This window comes from Artemia franciscana, chromosome 17, assembly GCF_032884065.1.
Source record: "Artemia franciscana chromosome 17, ASM3288406v1, whole genome shotgun sequence".
NCBI lineage: Eukaryota > Metazoa > Arthropoda > Branchiopoda > Anostraca > Artemiidae > Artemia > Artemia franciscana.
This window is the reverse complement of record NC_088879.1, coordinates 20,808,610-20,826,600: the sequence shown is the minus strand read 5'-3', so window position 1 is coordinate 20,826,600 and position 17,991 is coordinate 20,808,610. Positions and strand designations below refer to the sequence as shown.

The window sequence follows — 17,991 nt, the reverse complement described above, 5'->3', positions numbered from 1 at the left end:
TAACAGAAATTCTACAAGTTATCTTGAAGCTCCCAATTTTCTTTCTTTGCCCCCACGCCCCGCTAAACGTGTGCCACACATCTCAGTTTCCCTGTTGCTCACGTTTCTGTGCCATTTGTCTCGAAGGAGACTTAAAAGTAAAAGACATTGTATAAGTTATGTTGAATATCTTAATATCAGATCCCCTAAACCCAGCGTCGTTTTTCGAATGACGTATCCTAAGACCTGTTCGTGGAATGTCAGGGCAAGTATGGTTTCCTGGAAGTATTTCCGTCTGAAGAGAATATGAGACTTCTAGAGCCCATTCCTGAAGAGCATGGTGCGGCACCTATACATGGTGCTCCTGTGGCATGTACTCATCGGGTGTGTAAAGACCCTCGTTCAGCAACGATTGGCGTAAGAAAGGCGGGCTGATCCTACAGCTTTCACCACCGTGCCTTATTCCGTGGTGTCATTAACGGTATATTTTTACTTTTTTTTTTATAAAACCTTGGATAAACAAGTAAACTTCAGCTTATCCTTTTTAGTTGTGCATTTATGTAGTAAATTGAATCAATTTAAGTAATGACCAGAAAGACTAGGCAACTCTTACCTCCAACTGTGTTGCAGTTAAGTGTTACTCTGATGTGAAGAGGATTTTTTGGTATCTGTAGTAAAATGAAATAAATGAGACAATGGGTAAACCCCAACGCCAATAGCCAACATTTCATATTATTTTACCATATTGGTTTCTGCGTTTTAAAAGTTGACTTTTAATCAGAATTGTTGTTGACTTTCGTCTTTTTAAAACATTGGCTTTCAAGCCAATTGATTACCACTAATACGCTCAAATTACGTACTCAATAGATGTTTTTGTTACAACGGTTCCATTTGTCTTCTAAAGGGTATTTTGTCTATAAAAAGTCTTTCGCAAAATTGTGAAAAAGGCCAATTTAATGTAGATTCTTGTATGAATTTGGTTGATTTGGATTTTTAAAACTTCGTACTAGAAATCATTTCTAGATTTCTCTGGTTCCCTGATTGTTCTTGATTGAAATCTTTCTCTAATTGAAATATATTTCTGTCAGCTTCTAATTTTTTAAAAGTTAGGACATTAATCTTTATAAGCTGGGCCATTGACAAGGAATTTAAAGCCAATCACATTTGACTTTTAAGGGTTTTAGTCTGTACCACTTTTAAAGACTTAGAAACAAATTAAGTTTTTGAATTAACCTCTGGAGCCTTAAATTGAATCTGCATGCAAATCTCTCAGAACAGTTGGAATGGTCTGTCCCAAGAACATATTTTTCTTGACACAAAAAGAACAATGACAAATTCCTTAAAACCCGCTTCAAAATGGGCTGTTTCTGCTAACGACCAGCTCTGGTTTCTATTGACTAACACCCAATCAGCATTACATCTTTTGATGTAGATCATGTATAAAAGCTAATTATGTGTCTTTGTCCCCAAATCTAGGTCGATCTATATTGTTATTTCTAAAAATGCAGTGTATGTCAGTCAAGGCTACGTTACTTTGTCTCATAAGACAACCTACAGGTATATTACTTTATTCAATCTAACTAATTGTAAGAAGATCTGACAATGAAAGGGCTAACTCAATGTGCCCAATCATACTTGGTGGACATTTTCAAATGATTCTGACTCAAGCTAAGCTCCACATTTCTACCGCTATACTTAAAAGTTGAGGATGTTGGAGAAACGACTGACTCTTTGTTTCTTCAATCATGCATATTAATTTCTTTCTACTAGGTATGGTGCTGATTCACAAGCCATTATGGTCTCCTAATCGTATAGATGTAAGATCCTGGATTAATTTTGACATGAGCAAGGAATACCGTATATCCATAATAGTTTACGCACAAGAGGGCCAAAAATGGTTTTCCCTGAACAGTTTATAACACAATCATAAGTCTCAGAGCCAGAAACACCCTAATTGCATGAACGAGTTTTCATGCTGGGGCCATAGGAATCCCATGAAAGGTTTTTTTTTCATCCACGTTTCGTTTTATAGTTTGGCTGGTGTTACAACAGAAAACTACGTAACTAAAAAGGGAATTTTCTTTACAAATTGAATCTACTACATCATGGCTGGAGTTATGGCCGCTACTATTAATAGACCTAAAACTAGTACTAATGCTACTCTGACTGCTTTTACAACTATGCCAAAGGGCATGAAGGAACCACAGCTCATAAGCAAATAAAAATACGTTTAAAAAACTGGCTAGGGAAAAAAAATGCAGGTTATTGAGGAATGGTAACTATTATTTCGATTAATATTAATAGTAAAATGTTATTTTGGAATTTTTAAAAATAGTCCAAAATTCCTTGAAAATGGCGTCGGATCAAAATGAAAAGTATGTTTTGGAATCTGCATTGCCGGAAATTCGATTCAGGAAATTTGCAGTCTTTCCCCTTGAACAAGGAAAATCTTCTTTGCATTTGTAGCACCGGTGTGTGCTATTTTTTTCGCTAGTGGGGTACTAGAACAACAGAGATGTTTATGAGCTCATTTCAAAAGAAGTTGTAATATCTATTATCTTCATAATTAACAAAGCATAATGTTTAAAATATGCTACTTTTGAGGGAAAAGTGCATCTTGATATGCCAGAATCACAATCAATAAGTAAATGAAAACCGCAGCGAATAAAAATTTCAATAAATAATCGAGTCAAACTGAAAACGAGCAGAAACTAAGATGAATATGACTGGCATCCCATGTTTTCTGAAGCCAGAACATAATTTGTACCTTTACTGAAAACAATCCATATTCCGAGCTGTGTGTTTATTTTTCGTAAGACCAAAAAAAAAATATCACCGTCATAATCAAGACTACTGAAAAAAAACAAATGAATGTGCATTGACAGTTTAATATATTGCTAATGTTCATTCCTGAAAGTCTTAATAAATTTGGATGTATAAAAAAAAAAGAAAAAAGAGAAGACTTTCAAAATGTATTTTGTTTTCAGTAAAGTGCAAATTATGTTCTTGTCCTTTGAAAGCACAGAGGGTGTCATAGACCCCGGCAACGCGCTGATTTTCTTTTCGATGGTGAATAGCTGATTTTTACGGAAAGCGGAGATACACCACCAATAAAATTCTGCGCGCTGCCCATTTTTTACCGCCGGCTGACGCTAATTCTCTTATTAGGAGGGAGTTTTAAATCTGTTTAAAACACTGAGTGACGTATTGTCCAAATTTGAATAGACAGACGGGTCTTTTACAGCCAATTAGATCTCCAAGGACCTATAATACATAATAAAACATGTAAATGACAGAAAATGTGACACAAACAACATTACTCCAAAAATTTGTAGGATCAATAGTATTTTTCAGATTTTCCTAATCTCTTGTTATTCAATAAACGGCAGCGTTCATTTTCCATCGTGTTTCCTTTAATGTGTTTTTTTTTCAACAAAAGTAAAGAGCAAAGCTATGTCTTGAGCAGAGCAAAAACAGCTAACAGAAACTGTAATGAACAAAAAGTTTACTGAAAGCAAATATTTAATGAAATTTCTCTTTTATCATTATAAGATTGAGAAATAAATAGATTAAAGAAAACTCTCAAAATTAATGTGAATATATTTTATAATATCAATCTAGTTCCATTAGGCTGATATTTACTGAAGTGGCATTCGTAATTTATTCATCCAAGGAAATTCCTTTAAAGCACATAAAAAAAAGTCGAATAGATTTGTTATAGCGAAACTTCACTTCCAAGAATAAAATTGATGTCTTTAAAAATTAAATCTATTAATTTTCAATATGTAATTTATGCACCGTTGATCTATATGTGTAATTGAAATATATAGACTGAAAAAGGAGAATTTAGACATGAAATTGTTTTTTTTTTTTAACGCGTATATTTTCTTTTCCGTGATTTTGATTAATATTAGATTCCAGCTTTCAATTATTATAACTTTTAATCTTTCATTTAAAAGTGAATTTGTTTTTATTTTTATTGCAACATCAATAAGAACACAACAATGAAAAAAGACGCCCCGGGACAAAAAAAAACAGTTGGCTCTTACTTTCGTTTTATAAATTATGAAATGTATTTCATTGAACACAATATGTATTTTACCAGATCAATTTTTATACGGCATTATCTAGGATTTTGTTGGGGGGGGGGGGGGGATTTGAGAGAAAAGATTTAAAAAATGGCGTATTAAAATTTATTTATATGCATCTTGTAGCTTTTTACGAGTAAAATTGAACCTGTGGGTGAAGGGGGGAGGGCTGTAACACGCTTCATTCTAGATGCGGCCTTGAGCTTGCGTTTGACAAAACGCCCCTTTTTTTCCTTTCCATAAAGCACGAAAGACAGGCGGTGTAATGGGGTACGAGGGGACGACCTACCAGTTCGTTATCTGTTTGTTCTGGATGATCTGAGATTTTTGTTTGAATATAGGTTATATTTTGGGTGTATTATAAGTTCATTATTGGTATCATTTCTATTAAGTAAGAAAAAACTTGCCTTGCAAGTTGCATTTTATAAATGCCTTGCAAGCAAAGAGTGAATGAATAAAATCTTTTACTATTTTTTTTAAGTTTATATTTGTTATGCTTTTACTTCATGGAGTATTTAAATATTCCCTTTGTCAATGTATTGTCACAATCGTCAAATAGACTTCAGATTAAATTCTAATTAATTCCTCATCAGTTCAAGTAGCACTATATTGTCTGCGTGGTCACTACGTCAATTGCTGGGTGTCAGAACGTTACAAGTTTCGTCCTCTTAAAAAAAATGACATTACAGTCTGCAACTTTTTGCATATAAATTGTAGAATAATCAAAATCGTCATTAAGATTAAGAAGAAATTTTATTGATATAGTCTTTTTCGTGGATTTTTTTTCTTTTCCTTTTCTGTAACAATCCGTATTTTGGCTTCATATACGTATGTTGTAGAGACAACAATTTTCTCGACAATTTTTAACAATTTACATCCTTTGAAAATTTTGAAAAATATAGCATTATTTAATTTAGTTTTGTACCTCCTCAAGTTGACCTGGAAAACAAAACATAACACTATTCGCAAAAAAACTATGTATGCTCTTTAACAACCTGGATACGCTTTGGCTCTTTTGAACTAGATAAATTGTAAGAACAGAAGGAGATACAAGTAGCACTGTAAGTTTCAACTTAATACCCTCAGTCATTCTTGGGAAATCGCTAAGATGTCTTATTGGCAACCAGTATACACACTGTGCCTTTTCATTTAGTTTTAAAGCAATATTTATTCTTAAATACAAAATGCTCTGTTTTTTTCACTAAATCGCTAGTTTTCAAAACTACATAGGTACGAAAATCTTATAAGTTGATTTATTTAAGCTAATTTTATTTTCCTAGTAATGGGTAAATTGCATTGTGATGAAGAACACCATCGTAGGAGGATCCTTTATAGGATAACAACTGCGACAGGGCGTTAGATCCGGATATATGGACACCGACCTCTGCAAAGGGCTGCCTTGACCCTTCCCGGGTACCTGTAAGACTGCAGACCTTGCGGTCAGCTCTATCCCCACTTGAGGAGTGGCGCCCCTCGAGGAAATTATGGCCTCGTAAATGACACAGCATTCGCCCGGGATTAATGGATCGTTCTTCTTCGCTTGGTCGGTTTGGGCTGGCGTTTTCGGGCTAAAAAACTACTTCCTACCTGAGTTGTCTACTATGAGTTTCCTCCCCATTGTAGCATAATATTTGTAGACATGAAAATATAATAAGTCGGAGGTCATAGGCTTGAGAGTGTTTGTGCAGGATTTCGACTCTTGTTGGTAAAAGACCATCACCAAGTGCTGAAAACCACGTTGTGACCAAGAAGGGTCCAGGATCGCACAAAGCCTTCATTCATACTGAAGGTCCCAGGGACTTCTTGCTGTCCGGTTCTAAGCGGGTTTAAGCGCTTCGGTATAGCCTTGGGAAGATGTATTGGTCCCTGTCCTGCACTGGTATCCGAGACCATTGCTTTTCCTGAAGCCAAAATAATTTCAATGATTTAAAGAGTTTGAAAATTGGAACTTGGAATGTTACGGCGTTAAAAAAAGAATTATCGTATCGATATTTTGACTGACGAATTTATGTAATTCGATCTGGACTTACTAGGAGCTTCAGAAACTCATATCCCAGGGGTAGGAAGGATGAAATTAGGTGATATAGAATTTATTTACTCAGGCAAGAAGGATGAGATGCTTCGACACGGAGTTGAGCCCATGGTGAATAAGGAAGCTGCTAAGCCTTGTTTAGGCTGGGAAGGTATTTATAATAGAATACTAGTCGCTCTTATTATGACAAAAAAAAGTTCAGGTTATCAGTTGGAGTAGCATATGCCCCTGTAGAACCGACTGACAGGGATACTAGTGACTCAGTTGAATTTTACTTTCAGTTACATGAGCAAATAGACAGGGCCCCTGGTAGAAATATGGTGATTGGCAGGATCAATGCAAGATATTAGGATATATAGGAATACTGTTATTGATGTTAAAATTAAAGGTCACCGTCTACTACTGTCTAAGGTTAATTTAAAGCTAAAATTCTGAAAGGGTAACTACCTCTCGGGAAGTTATAATGTTGGTAGACTCCAGGATGAAAATTTGAGAAAAACTTTCCAGGAACAGTTGAAAACTAAACTGGAGAATTCACAACTTGACAATGTGGAAAATAGATGAAATAATTTTGGGGAAACAAGTTGTGAAGTTGTTGACGGTGTCTTAGAAAAGAAAGTTACGAACGCAGCTAGGAATATTAGTGAAAAAGCTTTATGTTTAATAGATAGGAGAAGGGGCTTGTACAAGAATTATGTGAGTGATAGATCATGTTAAAACAAAAGGAATGTAAAGAAAGTGGAGAAATCATTAGAATAAGAACTAAGGAGGTATGAAGTGGGGGGCGTGCAGATGAGGATCTGCAAGATGGCAGGCTGTAGCGGTTTCAAGCCCCTATCTGCAAAAATGTGGAATTTTGTATTTTTTGCCAGAAGAAAGATCATGGTTTTTTTTTAGGGGCGATCATATTGACCCATTGGTCCTAGAATATCATGAGAAGGCTCATTCGAACGGAAGTTAAAAGTTCTAGCCCCTTTTTTAAGTAACTAAAAGATTGGAGGGCAACTAGGCCCCTCCTCCGCCCTTTTTTCCCCAAAATCGTCTAATCAAAATTTCTCTGTAGAGGTGTGGGGAGATTTTCTGGCATTAATAAAAAAAAACGATCAGGAAAAAAGTTTTTTCAACTGAAAGTAAGGAGCAACATTAAAACTTAAAACAAACAGAAATTATTACATACATGAAGGGGATTCCTCAACACCTCGCTCCTTACGCTAAAGTTTGAATTTTGTCCCAGTTCTTTAAGTTCTAGTTCCCGACTCCTAAAACGCAAGGGTCGTTTAATTAAAACAACAAGAAGCTTTTTTATATGTACTAAAATAAGACTTTAGCGTAAAGAGAGAGGTATTGAGGAGGAGGCAATCCCCTTCATATACGCAATGATTTCTGTTTGTTTTAATTTTTAATGTTACTTCTTACTTTCAGTTGAAAAACCTGTTTTTTGATTAACCATTTGCAAATATGGTGGGAGCAGTGAAGAGGTTAAAAGTAGAATAACAAAGGTTCAGGGTGTTTTTTTATAGTTAAAAAAATTCGGAAGAGTAGGAAGATAAGTGTAAACATAGATTAGAACTTTGGGAGCTGCAGTGGTGACAGCGGTTAAAGGCCCTGAAACATGGGTGTTCCGAAAAGTAGGTAAAAACTTGTCAAGTGACCCAGAAAAATTGTCTGCGGATTGTTTTGGGTTACCCGACTGACTGACAGTTTTCTATGAAATAAAGGTTGGAATGGCTAGGGCTCGCTTTGTCCTTTTCGGCCTACCGTCTATGGCTAAACGGAAAGCAGGTCGTCCTCGGTTGGGGTGGGAGGATGTCATAAAGAAATATTTAAAGGAAATGGGAGGGTGTAAAGAGGGACGCTTTAAAAAGATTGAGATGGAGGTGGAGCGTGTTTAGATGTGTTGGCCTTAGGTTGCTTGGTTCTGCGATGAGTTGTTAACAGTAGTACTAATTTTACAATACTTGTTGCGCATGCTACGATACGAAGCAATAATTTTATTTGTTTTCTATTACAATTTTGCTCTTTAGCTTATGTAGATTAGCGTAATGAAGCTTCAGTACATTCTCAGTCGTAAAAATAGACTTACATGAGGCCAAAAAGCTTTAAGCCTTCTCCACTATTTTAAGCACTAGCCTCTAAACATCAGGTATGATTTAAGAACTCGGTTATCTTCATGTCATCCCGCAAAATATTCTATTATTAGTATCTTGATTGTAAGAAGATCACACAATACGGCATATTTCAGATTGAAATATCATTCAATTGTCGTTAATAGGTAGCTTTACCGTATGGAAAAATTTCAAACTCCGATCTGCAGATTATGCTGCTTTGAGTCCGTACTTCAAATTTTGATATTCTTCTAAAAAATAACAGAACAAAGCTTTTAGTAGTTAAAATTAACGTAATATATTAGAAATTAAATTAACTCCTGAATAGCAGTAGCATACAAAAAAATATTAGCAGACATGTAGACGAGGATAATTTCGAGAAACCTGCCAGTTTCCTATTAAAGCATAGGTGTTCAGTCGGAAGTACTAGACTCCTGTCAACCGAACACTGATGTTTACCGGAGACTTTAAGGTCGTTCTTTTACTCATTATTGTGCTAAGATCTTACATCTTTCGACAAAGAACGCCTAAAAGTGAAATCTTAGGACTAAGATCTTACTTCTTGTGCCGTTCTTTTGCCAGCATCCTTCATGATTCTGTTCTGATCAGCGGTCTAAGAACAATGACGAGAATATCATCAAAGTTCTCTCATTATTCTTCTATGTTGCAGAAAAATGGTGTTCTTAACACTTTTTGCTAGCATCAGTGAGCTCTGAGAGCTTAGAACAAAGACGAACAAAAGAACGGAAATCTTTGCAGAAAATTGTGAGATCTTGAATATAAGATCTTAGAGCAGAAGAACGGCCCTTTTATCTAAGATGCAGACGAGCAGAAAAAAAGAAGAAAGGAATATAGTTGGTTGAAGTTGAACGATTATTGAGGTTTCAAATTAAAAGGGTAGCAATAATGGGGCTGACGCTTTCCTCAGTTTTTCAAAGATTGTTTGGAAAAGTTCAAATGCGGATTCTCATGGGTAATTTGCTCTCTCGATAGTCACTGGTGGGGTATAAATACTCACACATTGACCTGTTTACCAGCATTGTTGTTGAGGCCCATTTGTTCAGGCTATACTAGCCAGATGAATTCTGTTTGTTAATCTTGCTGCAAGATTCTTTGGTAAAATTTTAGATAAAATACTTTTTGCTATCTTGGAAAGGGGTTAGGTTAGGAAAATTAAACTTTAAGGTACAGATCTAAAGAATAGCCTATATCCCAGGAAGGCATTTTGAAGTAGGCCTACCTACTTCCATTCTTCTTCCTCTATGGTGGCACTTACCTTTGATGAACTTAAGAAATCTTTAAGTTATAAATTGAAACATTACATAATAAATCCTTTATTTAAATGAAGTTCAAGAAAAGTATTTTCAGCCTTACAACTTGTGCTCAATCCTAATTTTTGAGGTTTCAGAGATCTGCAAGTAACCTACATTTAGAAAAACCCATTGATATGACTTGAATTCTAGCCTACTCAAATTATGGGAATTATATTTACAAAAACCAGAGAAAAATAAAATGAAATTTAAGTAAAAATATTGTTTTGTCATAATTCCAATAGCTGTAGACCTATCAAGAAGGCATATTTCAAAGACATAGTAATCAGAAGAGGGTTAGCAAAGTAGCTTGGCATTAGCCTCCCAGAGAATGTTTTTGGCCCTGGATTCTGGAGAATGTTTTTGCCCTAGATTACTGAAAGTTTATTTTCCTAATCTAGCCACTTTATAAGAACAAAAATTATCTTGTCTAGAATTTTTATGAGTAAATGTCTAGGTAAATCTATAGCAAACCATATAACTGGCTTTTGCATAAAGTGAATATACCACTTGATGCCTTTTTTAAGCTCTTTATGAATACAATAATCCCTTCTATCACAAATTCAGACTTAAGCACTTTTTAAGCTAGCCTAAACTAACCTTATTATAAATAATTTTAGCACTAATAAAATGTAGCATTATTTTGTTGTAAATGATAGATAACTCATACTTTAATTGGAAATTTGTCATTTTTAAGAGCTTAAAAAGTGCTTAAATTTGAATTCATGATAGAAGCAAGTATTATATTCACAAATATCATAAAAAAGCATCAACTTTTGCTTTGGGCCATTTGCTTGTTTTGTTTTGTTATTTATATTAATAAACCCATCTTTCTCTAAAAAAAAGTGGTATGTTTGCTTTATTGGTAAGTTAGTTATATGAACTGTCATAATCTTTGAAAATTTATCATTTCTAAGAGCTAAATAAAAGCTTAAATCTGAATTTGTGGTAGAAGTAATTATTATATTTGTAAAGAGCATAAAAAAGGCATCAAGTAGTAAATTCACTTTATACAAAAGCCAGTTATATAGTTTGCTATAAATTAACCAATGTCTAAACAATTCCATTCCTGGTCTTGGTAAATTTGGAGTTTGCCATATCAGTTAGGTCATTTGATGCTTTTTTATGCTATTTCATAGTTTAATAATTGATCTTGGGGGAATTTCATTTTGAGCCTTTAGAGGGCTTTTAAACTCTTAAAAATGGCATCATGTTTGCTATGGTGTTATTTTTGTGGGATGTCAAGCTCTTAAAAATTCCTACAAATATATTTAAAAATAACATTTTACTGGTAACAATAAGGAAAATTACTAATTATGAATCACAGGCAAACAGCTATTTTTCACTAGCAAACTACAAACAGCTTTTTTGTCACTAGACAGTTTTTTAGAAACATGTTTTTGAACTTTTTGGGTACTGTGGACTGTTTTACCATTTGGGGCCCATTAAGGGACCAAAATGTAATTTTCCTCATAAGCAATTATTGAATTATCAAAGAGCATAAAAGAAGACATTTGATTATGTATTTTCTGTAGCCTAGCTAAATTATGTTAAAAACTGTTAATTTACCCTGATGCAGGGATAAGGAGGACAATCTACCTGATATCTGTTTTGCTCTTTTCAAATTGAATAATCATTATACTCACAAATGAACCCCTCCTCTCTAATGGTCCCACATAGGTATAATTAATACAAGGCGAGATACCCAGTAGTTGGACTTCAACAATTAAACCACTATAAAATATATATAACCACCTAGAAATGGGATTTTTTCAGCATTGAATTTGTCTAAATCTTCTCAGTAAGAATATGATCAGCCTTAATATTCTAGCCATAAACAGTGCTCAATATTTAAAATGCACTAATAGTCAAAAGTAGAGCCTAATCTTGGACATGTATTTAAAGCTTATGCCTAATCATAGAAATAAGTTCTAAAAGCTGGAATAAAGTTCCTAAATGAGAGAAAATTTCAATTGATGACATATCTAATCTAAAACAAAGTGTTGCAAAGCAGAATTATTATATTTAAAAAGGCTATGCTATAGGGGTAGTCTAAGCTTTACTAAATTTAATTACAGCTTGGAGAAATCTAAAGATTTCTCCTTCTAGAGCTCTTGAGTTGATGATTTAACTTGCATTCCAACTTCTTTAGTGACCAGCTCCAGAAAACAGCTAAATGGCTTTTCAGTTGAGCTTACACTCTTTAGAGAACCACTCAGCATCCAGTCTTTATTTTAAAGATTTCCACAGATTCAGCAGTAACTGTTTTTTTAGAGAGTTTATTCCAAGTGTTGACAATTCTTGAGGAAAATGTTGAACATTATCCAAGATTAGCAATGTGTTGTTAATGTTTAGGAAAGATGAATTTTTATCAAGATATTTGTTAGAAGGTGCAATCCAAGCACTTGGGGTCTTACCCTATGGATAATGTCCAGAATTAAGGTTCTGTTGTCTATGTTTAAGTAAGATAAATTTTAATAAAGATTTTTGCCCAAGATTAGGTGTTGTCCTATTACAAGGAATCTTTCCCTATTTCTATGTTGTTTTGCATCTGTTTAAGCTTTGTTTCCTTTGTGAATAGGATCCTTGAACTGTTAAAATCATTATAATTATATCTAGGCTAATTATCAAAGAATTTTAGATTTATTAGATATTAAATAAGCCTCATATTAAAACTATATATAGCCTACATACAGTAACAATATGATAATGTGATTAATAAAAATATTCTACATAATGTAAAGTAAGAATTTTGTTGTTGAAGTGATTTTGTTTAGTTTTGTTCAGACCTATATATTAGAGCTATACATGGGACTGTCAGGATAGGAGAGGGTGTATTTTTTAGTGAAGCTAAAATTATATATAGCATGGATTTAAAAAGGCTTTGGGAGTTTATTCACCTTGTCTCTACTTCAGTCATAAAATCATGAAAAAATTAAAGTAGAAGTAGTACCATTGGGTTCCTTATTTAATGCTCTCCAGAAACATTGTTAACACTTTCCCAACAATGTCCCCTCCCCCTGATGGTCCCAAATATAACCCTAGAATATATTAAAAACAAAAAAAAGCAATACTTATTTTATAATATGCAGTATGTTTGTGTTGGTCATCTTATTATGTTTTTTTCCATTGTCATCCACTTTGAAACGTTTTCAAATAACATTTCTAATCAGTAATATTGCAATAAATCACTGACAGAATTATATATCATTGAGTTAAGACTGCAGAAACCTATTTTAAATAAGAACCTTCAATGTTTCGAAATATTCAATTAATGGAGAAATATATTATTAGGGTTATGTATGGGACTGTCAGGGGAGGGATGCATTTAAAAAGCAACCATCATATTTTGAAATGAAGTGGTCAACCACTAATTATTTACCACTAAAAACAATAATGCAGGAGTAATGCTATTTGTGTTTGTATTCTACTCCTGATAGTTAGATTTATATTAAAGCAGAAAACAGATCTAAGTAGAAAGTATGCCCATTGTCTCCTTGCACACCTGTTGATTAACTACAGTGAAAAGCAAAAGTAGCTTTATTTGCTGTACATGAACTTTGGGTAGCTTTCAACTCCAGCACACATGCACAGCTTCTTATAATTACTTACCAGTATATCTGTCTAAGTCTATTGTCAGAATTCTGTAATGTGAGTTAAAATTATAGATACAAAGTCACTCTGACTAATAGGCCAGTAGTATTGATTCCTGTATGTAAAGGCATTAGACAGAGAGCTATCCTTTTCCCTCCTTTGTGTAATACTAATGCTTTTGAGCTGAACAGGTTGTAAGATAAAATAGTTTTGTTTTATAGGATAAATAATATCCTTTTGAATTATGTTGATGATGTCATGAATCTTAGCAGATTGTTTTCATAATTTGGAATTTTTTTTTCTTGACTGTCAAATGCAAAAGATTGGTAATTTGTTTGATAATAGTAAAAATGAAGTGCTTGTGTTTGACCTGCCTTCTCAACAGCCTTCTACTGCTTTTCTTTAACCTGCTAATCAAGTTTATTACCTTAAATTACCTAAATCACAGCTTGGAGTGAAATAAGGACAGAATCACTCCTTGTGATGATAGTTGCATACATGGTTGATTAGATTCTGGTGCACCCCAGTCAAATCTCCACAGTTTGTCACTCCACTCAGCATCCAGACGGCGTTTGAATTCATCTGTTGATTCAGCAGAAACAGTGTTCTCCTTGAGGTTGTTCCAGAGGTTCACAATCTGGTTTGAGAAGAAGCTGCATCTTGCTCCAGTCCTTGCATGAAGTTTGCAGATTTGTTTTGGGTGTCCTCATGTTATGTGGAAGGGGTCAATATCCAGGAGCTCATTTTCTTGATTGGTAGAGAGGATTTGTGTGCCTGGATCATATCCCCATGTTTCCGCCTGTAGACTAAAGAGGGGAGGTTGAGTTCCCTCAGCTGTTCACTGCAGGGCTTGTTTTCCATATTGGCAATCAGCTTAGTGGCCCTTTGTTGGATTTGCTCAAGCACTACCTTGTCCTTTTTGAATCGAGGGGTAGCCAGGATGGTCCCCACCTCCAAACACAGTCTTACCAGTCCTCTGTAGAGCTTGGTAATTACATGTCTACTTCTGCTGGTAAGGCTGTGTTTAATGATGTCTAGGGCTCTGCTAGCATTGGCTGAGATCTTCTGTGAGTAGGAGCTGAATTTCAACTAGGAGTTTACAATAACTCCAAGGTCTCTCTTCTCCTGAACATGCTCCAGTATGTGGTGACTCCCAGGGTTTTGGGTCATCAGGTATTGTTGCTGGGGGTTATTGTGTCCAAAGTGTGTGACCTTGCATTTTTCAGCATTGAATTCCAGCAACCATCTTTTGACCCAGAAGCACATGTGGTTGAGATCAGTTTGGAGGGATTGGCGGGCAGAAGGGGTATTGGCAGGACCTCTGAGTTTTGAATCATCTGCATAGAGAGTGGTTTTGTTACTGGTGATAAGGGCTAGCTCATTTACGTATATAATGAACATGGTAGGGTAGGAAACATATATGCCCTGAGTATTTTCATGATTATTTCTCCATGAATCAGGAGTACCATAATTATGATACAAGAAATTGACAACTTTTAAGCCATGAACAAAGAAAAGCAGTTAGATCATCATATGTGGTTTGTAATCTGGGGCCTTCTGTTTGGAATAGTTTGCCGGCTGGCACCAGGGAGTCTGTCACTTTATATGGGTTTAAAAATAAATTGAAAACATTTTATTTAAGTAATAGGTTTTGAAGGGCAGGAGGTTTTTGGTGTCTTTGTTTTGCAGTTTATTGATGTGGGGTGGGGGCTGAACACCAGTAAATAATATTTAATATGATTATTTTGTTCATGTGTATGTGTTGTTGTTTTTTATATATAAAATAGGCTAGGTGGTTAATCATGAGATGTTATGTTTAAATATTTATTTATAAGATGTAAATCATAATATGAAATTGAAGCACAAGTCCTTAGGACTTCATTTTTGCTGCAATAATTTATTAGTGTTGTCATTTTTATTTATGTTTGTATTGTGGATAAAATAAAACTTACCTACCTACCTACCTATTGAACAGGGTAGGGCCCAGGACACTGCCCTGGGGGACCCCACTGGTGACTTTGACTTCATCAGAGAGTGGGTGACTGTTTGGTCCAGTGGTCACTTTCACTTGCTGTGTTCTGTCCCTCAGAAAATCCTCAATCCAACTGATTACTTTTGGACTAAGAGACAGGGTGCATAGCCTTTGAATGAGGTAGCAGTGACAAACTTTGTTGAAAGCTTTGGCTAGATCCAGCAGGATTATATCCACTGGTACTCCTTTTTCTAGTAGGTCAGTTACAAGACTGTAAGACTCAAGAAGGTTTGTATCCACTGATTTCTTAGAACAAAAACCATGCTGGCTGCTGCTGGTGAGTGAGTTAGCCTCAAGATGGTTAAGGATGTGTTTGTTGACAATTCTCTCCATGACCTTGCATGCCACACAGGTAAGGCTGATAGATCTATAGTTTGCTGCTGAAGTTTTGCTACCCTTCTCATGAATTGAGATGAGTATTGCCTTCTTCCAATCCCTCGGAAGCTTTCCTTGTGTTAGCAACGAGTTAAATAATTTTACTAGATGGCGCTGAAATAGCAGGGCTTAGTTCCTTCAGCAGTCATGGACTCAGACCATCATGTCCAGTCGATTTGTTGGGATCAAGCTCTTTAAGCTGTTTGGTTACTTCCTCGAGTGTGATTGGTGAGTGTAACATTGGGAAGGGAGTGTGAGCCTGTTCTGCCGGTGGGAGGGTTGATTGGAGGTCATCCTTAGAAAACACTGAGGCGAACTGCTGATTCAGAAGTTTAGCGTTTTTGGAGGCGCAGGAAGAGACTGAGCTGTTATTCTCCAGGTCTGGTACTGAGTGTCTGCCTGGTTTATGCAGGGAGACGTCTGCCTGGTTTATATTGCTTCTAGTTCTCTTACTTATCTTGAACTTCCATGATATGCCAAACCTCAAAGGAAATTGTTTGGCTTGTGTTCAAAATTTTGCAGATAAGGTTTGCCATAGTTATGGGCTACTTGTTTGTAATAAATTGTTGCTTAACTGATTCTCACTTGCACACCTTTCAAGTATTTTATTATAATGAACAATCACTATCTCTCTTGTGGCCTTTTCCAACAGAAGGGGATAAAAGAGCTCTCCTTTCTTGTTATTTAAAAATTTTATGATTACCTTCCAAACTTCCCAGCTTGGGCCAGAAATTCCATAGTAACTGCACAATATGGAGGTGATACTCTCACTGCTGTTGTTGAAAAGCAGAATAATTTTGAAGTTCACTTGGTCCAAACCATGATTCTTATGTGTTATTTCCTTAAAGTTTAATATACCTGTTTGTTTTAGTTGATTTGTTGGAAATTTTTTTTTGTCATTGTCTGTATTTAATTGCATTTCATTGTGTTTTTTTATTACTCCATCTATTTACTGTCTCAGTCTTTTGGTTCTCCATTCAGCACTCATAATTGTGCTGGCAATTGTAATTTTGAAAGAAACACTATGATAATAAAATAGTAGTAACAGTCAATTCCCTGTTCAGCACTTTCCAAAAATAATATTCTTAACTGTGACAATTGTAGCCCCTTGACTAATTGGTTCAGATATGGCTTGAGGCTATTATATACAAAACAGTGAGTTTTTGGTCTTTTTAATTACTTTTCTAAAGATGAAAACACCATTTGATGCAACTTTGCAAGCTCTATCCAAGTATGCCAATTTTTACCTTTTCAAATTTCACTAAGAGCTCTGTAAGTTATACCTTGTTCCTGGAATTTTTTTGCTATTACAATTAGTTTAAAAACCTACTTTTTGACTCTAAACCCAAATTTGATAATTTGACAATTAATTAATTTTATAGTTCTGCCACTTTATTAAATGAGTAAATATTGAGTTTTTTATGTTAGCATGCTAGGTAGAATTTGAACGTACTACTTGATTTATCTTTGTTAAAGTTTTTTCAGCTATCAGAGGCAATGCTATAGCATTGCCTATAGTAAAGGCCATATGGCTCCTATGTTTTATTATTTGTTCATTTTTTCCCAGAGGCATTTCATATGGAAGGAGTTGTCATTCAAACTTCAAAGGGAGCTCATTTGATTGTAAATTGAGTTCTAGTGTCCTTTTTAAGAGTCAAAAGTGATCAGAGGGCGACTAGCCCCCCATGCCATTTTCCCCCAAATATGTCCAAGAAAAATTTTGAGGTAGCCATTTCGTTAAAATAGTTCAAAGATCATTGAACAAAAACTCTGGGGTCAACACAACTCCCCAGGGGCAGGTGCTGTAAGCTATGCCGTGGGGGTAAATGTGGTTTTTATAGAAGGGATGCTTGTATAAACTTCAGAGAGGGCTCATTTGATTGGAAATTGAAAGTTCTAGTTTACTTTTAAGAGTCAGAAGTAATTGAAGGGCTGCTAGCCCCTTCATGCCCTTTCTTCTCCAAGTGCATCTGATAAACATTTTGAGGTAGCTATTTTGTTAATAATAGTTCAAAGATCACATAACAAAATCTCAGGGGTCAACACAACCCCACAAGGCCTGGGGGCAGGCATTGTAAGTTATGCCCTGGGGGCACATAAGGTTCTTATGGAAGGTGCTTGTATAAACTTCAGAGAGGGCTCATTTGATTTGAAATTAAAAATATTAGTTCACCTTTTCAGAGTCAAAAGAGATTGGAGGGCAACTCCCCACCCTCCCCATGCCCTTCTTTCCACAAATGCATCAGATAAAAATTTTGTGGTCAGATATCAAAAACTCCAATGTTGAAACAAGCCCCCAGGGCAGGTGTTGTAAGTTGTGCCCTGGGGACATATAAGGTTCTTATGGAAGGGATACTTGTATAAACTTCAGAGATGGCTCATTTGATTGGAAATTGAAAGTTCTAGTTCACTTTTTAAGAGTCAAAAGTGATCAGAAGGCAGTTACCCCCCCCCAACCTTTTCCCCCAAATGCATC

General features: G+C 35.4%; 2 protein-coding genes across 2 annotated transcripts in view; both read left to right on the top strand.

Annotated features, from left to right (window-relative positions):
• Nucleotides 1–17,991, top strand: part of LOC136037985 (WASH complex subunit 4-like) — a 444,769-nt gene that overhangs the window by 203,751 nt on the left and 223,027 nt on the right. The window lies entirely within an intron of this gene.
• The window catches only part of LOC136037979 (ADP-ribosylation factor 4), a 38,478-nt gene continuing 29,503 nt past the window's right edge, over nt 9,017–17,991 (top strand). The window contains exon 1 of the mRNA XM_065720875.1: nt 9,017–9,177. Within this exon, the coding sequence (XP_065576947.1) occupies nt 9,111–9,177 (67 nt within the window). The 5' untranslated portion in view covers nt 9,017–9,110. The remainder of the gene's footprint in view (nt 9,178–17,991) is intronic.